The following is a 3,787-nucleotide window of genomic DNA, read 5'->3' on the forward strand; positions in this document are numbered from 1 at the left end:
TCCCTTCCCCTCCATCTGGCCGGGTGGACAAAGGGCAGGGGACCATCTGGTCCCGCCGGTGGGGGAGGGGCCCGTGGTGGCGGCGGTCCCAAGGGGCGGGGGAGGGGCGACGCTCTGGAGGCAGCGAGAGCCTGAGGGTCTAATTGCTTCACTTTATTTCACGGACCTCCACTCTGCGCCCCGCCCCCGGCCTGGGAGCAGGAAAGGGCTGGGTTGGGCTCAGAAGACCCAGGCCTAACAACCTGGGAGGGTGTGGCGCCTCGGGGAGGGGGTAGGGGGAAGGGGGAGATCTGAGGGTCAGAAGGGTGGTCCTCTTTGGGGGGCAGTTCTGATCGGGAGCGGAGTTCAGGGCAGGCCACGCCCTAAGCCTGGCCAAGGATGTCCTGCAGGACTGGGCTCTGGGTCCCCACCTTCCCAGACGTGGGGGTGCTGTACGGATGGGAGGGCGCTGCCTATGTGGACGCTTCTGTAGGCGGACAAGCATGCATGTGTGCACCTGAGTGTGCAGCCCAGCAGGAGCCTGTACCTGTGTGGTTGGTTCATATTTGGGAACATGTGTGAACATGCATGTGGGCATGTGTGTACTGTGGCCTAAGAGGTGGGATAGGGCTGTGAGGGCCCTTTGGGGCAGCCTGGGCAGATGTGGGAGGCAGGAGGGGTGGGCTGGGCAGAGCAGAGGAGGGAGCCAGAGCCAGCAGGCGAGCCCACGGCAGAAGCTCATCTAATGGGTTACCCTCCACCAGATCACGTCCATTGATTCCTGATTTTTTTCTCTTGATTTCACCTCCTCAGTGTGTCACTGCAAGAGAAAGAGGAAAAGACAGACAGACAGACCCGAAAGACCAGCACCCAGGCAGACACACAGACACACACCCCTGTTGATGTGCAGGGAGGGAGAGAGAGCCCCAGAAAGGCAAGCAGCCCCCCCGGACAACAGAGCTAGGCCTCATGCCAGTCCCTGCAGGAAACCCAGCAGCCCCGCGTGCCACTCCTCGGGTTTGTCAAGGTAACACGGGTGTCCCGCCCCCTCCATGACCAACACCCGGTGGTTGGGCAGCTGCTTCAGGTGCTCAAAGCTGGTCTGGCCCATGGGGTCCTGGTCGCCATAGACAATCAGCGCCGAGGTCTAAAGACAGGAAAGAGGCCACATCAGCCGGGGCCTGCCACGCCGGCCCCGGCCTCCCCGTCTCTTCAGTCTCTCCCTGGGTCACCCCACATGAGGGGAGAGACAGGTTGGCCCAGTGGGATGGGGGGAGCCAGCTCCCAAAGGACGGGGTGTGGGTTTGTGTCTGTCCCAGCACACAGTTTGGCACAAGGCCTGGCACAGGAATCTAAGTCAAGCAAAAGGATACAGTTTGGTGGCTCAACTCCTCCCAGAAGCTACCCCTCGGCTACCCCACTCCCAGAGGGATTTCCCTTGCCCCTGGCAGGGGCATCGCAGCCTCCCACAGGGGTACCTTCACTCTGGCATAGTCGGCAGCACTGATTTTATCCGTGCAGATGGGGGCCACTGGCACATAGCCCCGGAGCTGGGAGCCACGGGCCGTGAGGAAGGGCAGCGAGTACATGCCACTCAGAGACGGGCTGATCACAACTGGGGGGCCCAGGTCCAAGGCACCCACCACAGCTGCCAGGAAGCTGCTGGGGACCAGCTCCCCGACAGGGGCAGGGGCTGTTGCGTCCTTGGAATGCCCCAGGCCTGCAGGGATTTCAGTGTGGAGGAAACAAGACAAGCCGGTGAGTGGGGAGGGTCCCTTCCTCCAGGAAGCCCTCCTAGGACAGTCTCTCTGTGCAGCATGCCCGACTTTATTTCTGCCGAAGTGGGACTGTCCTATCTGTGGCCGGCATGAGGCCCCTCCCTCGTCAGTACAGCGCTCTGGAAAGAATAGGCCCTAAAGTCCAACATAGCCAGACCCAAGTCCCAATTTTCCATTTACTATCAATGTGATCTTGGGAAGGCCCCTTGGCCCTCTCCACTGCTGTTTCCCCAGCTGTTAAAGGGGGGAAGGGACCTGCGGTTAGGATGGTTGTGAGATGGCGCTAACTGCTCAAGGGGCTCCTGTCCCAGGGAGGGGGGGTGAGTGCCAAGGACAGGGCCGAGCGGCTGGCTCTGCACGCGTACCTCCCTTGCAGTGGGTGAGTCCCGCCATCCCCCCAGAAAGATGAGCTCAAGACCTGAGCCTGGAAGCTCAGCCCAACCCACTGTCAACCAATCCCGGCTGGGCCCGGAGGCCCGCCCTGGGCACTGAGGCCACCCCAGCCAAGGCCAGTGAGGGAGCAGGTCAGCCACCCGGGCAGTCCCTTCCACCCCCGGCACCAGGGGTTAGGACCTCCCCCCAGCCCAGCTGAGGGCTTTCTCCTGGGATCATGACCAGCGAGCGGGAGTGAGCGGCTCAGCCACCCACCAGGACGCTCAGCCACACTCTCTGGGCTTCCAGCGGGCCTAGGGCTGTGGCTCTGTCAAAACATGTTTCTTCCAATGGGCTGAGCCCCAGTTATTGTGTCAGGTCCTGGCCACAGAGTCACGCGGACATCATTCCATGCTCACTAGAGCCAACCCCCACAGGAGCGTGGTTATCTCGCGTTACAGACGGGGACACAGAGGCTCTGAGACACTGCCCCCGGCAACACCCAGAGCACCTGGGCAGTGTCCCAGCACATCCGGGTCAAGACAAGGGGAGCTCGAGTTCTTGCAGTTTGCTCTGGGCCCTGGCCCAAGTCCCCCCAGGCCCCCAGACCCGGGTCCCCAAGGAGGTCCCCACCACCCCTCCAGAACAGAATTCTGCCCAGAAGTACCTGGCAGGTCGATGGCCACTGCCCGGTAGCCTGCCTGTGCCAGCCTGAGCAGCGTGCCCAGGTTCTGCCAGGTCTCGGAGGAGAAGCGGATCCCATGCAGCAGCAGCACGGAGAACCGGGCGGCCTGCCCTCCGCCCGGCCGCACCTCCCGGAAGAAGAGGCTCTGGCCCTGCACCTGGATGGTGCCCTCCCGCTGCTCCACGTCCGCCATGCTGCTGCCTGCAACGCCTGCGGTTCAAGACCAGGCTGATGAGCCACAGGGCAGCCTGCCCCGTGGAGCGGAAAAGCCACCACAGAGAGGGCAGGGTCCAGGGGAGCGGCAAGCCCCCCAGCCTCCCCCTACCCCCGCCCCAGGCTCCCAGAACTCTAGGAACAAGCTTTGGGGCGAGGAAAACGAAGGTGTTATTTCTCTCTGCCGTTCACTTAATTGTGTGGTCTTGGGCCTCAGTTTCCTCATCTGAAAAATGGGACATGAAAGCCTACATCAAGAATTAACAAGGAGAAAAAGAACCGGCAAGAGGGTGTCTGCCCTTGGAAAGACCCCAGTACAGGGGCTTCCATTATGATTCTCGTTCCCACTGGCATCCTTTTCTGCAATGGGGCTAACCCGGGAGCACTCAGCTCCTCGGTGGCCGATGGGGTCAAAGGAGGCCGCGCTTGTGAAACCCTGCGGCCCGCCCAGCGCAGACTGCGGCGCGTGGGAGTTGCTGGGTCACAGTAAGTAGCCGTTATTTTGTTCATCGACCTCTTCCTCTTCGAGGCGCTGTGAAGGGTCGGAGTTTGGCACCGCAGGCAGGAGAGGGTCGGGGCTGGAGAAAAACACCCATTTTCTGGACGCGGAAAGCGCCGCGCTCAGAAGAAAAAGCATTTGGAATTCCCGCCCGCAAGGGACGTGGGGCGCCGGCGCGCTGACGCCGTGGGCAGGGGGCGATCGCGGCGCCGCCGAGGCTCGCTCTGCGCCCTCCCGGGACCCGGTGCTGGCTCGGCGGGC

At 62.6% G+C, this 3,787-nt stretch overlaps 1 protein-coding gene across 1 annotated transcript; it reads right to left on the minus strand.

Moving 5' to 3' along the window:
* Window positions 1-138: 138 nt before the first annotated feature.
* ABHD14B (abhydrolase domain containing 14B) lies at window positions 139-3,039 on the minus strand. Its single transcript, XM_006770478.2, has 3 exons — window positions 2,797-3,039; window positions 1,458-1,699; window positions 139-1,126 (listed from the first exon to the last, which is right to left on the minus strand). Exons 1-3 carry the CDS (start codon window positions 3,005-3,007, stop codon window positions 947-949), a joined length of 633 nt encoding a protein of 210 aa, XP_006770541.1. The 5' UTR covers window positions 3,008-3,039; the 3' UTR covers window positions 139-946.
* Window positions 3,040-3,787: the final 748 nt, after the last annotated feature.

Source organism: Myotis davidii, unplaced genomic scaffold, assembly GCF_000327345.1.
Source record: "Myotis davidii unplaced genomic scaffold, ASM32734v1 scaffold663, whole genome shotgun sequence".
In the NCBI taxonomy this organism is placed as follows: Eukaryota; Metazoa; Chordata; class Mammalia; order Chiroptera; family Vespertilionidae; genus Myotis; species Myotis davidii.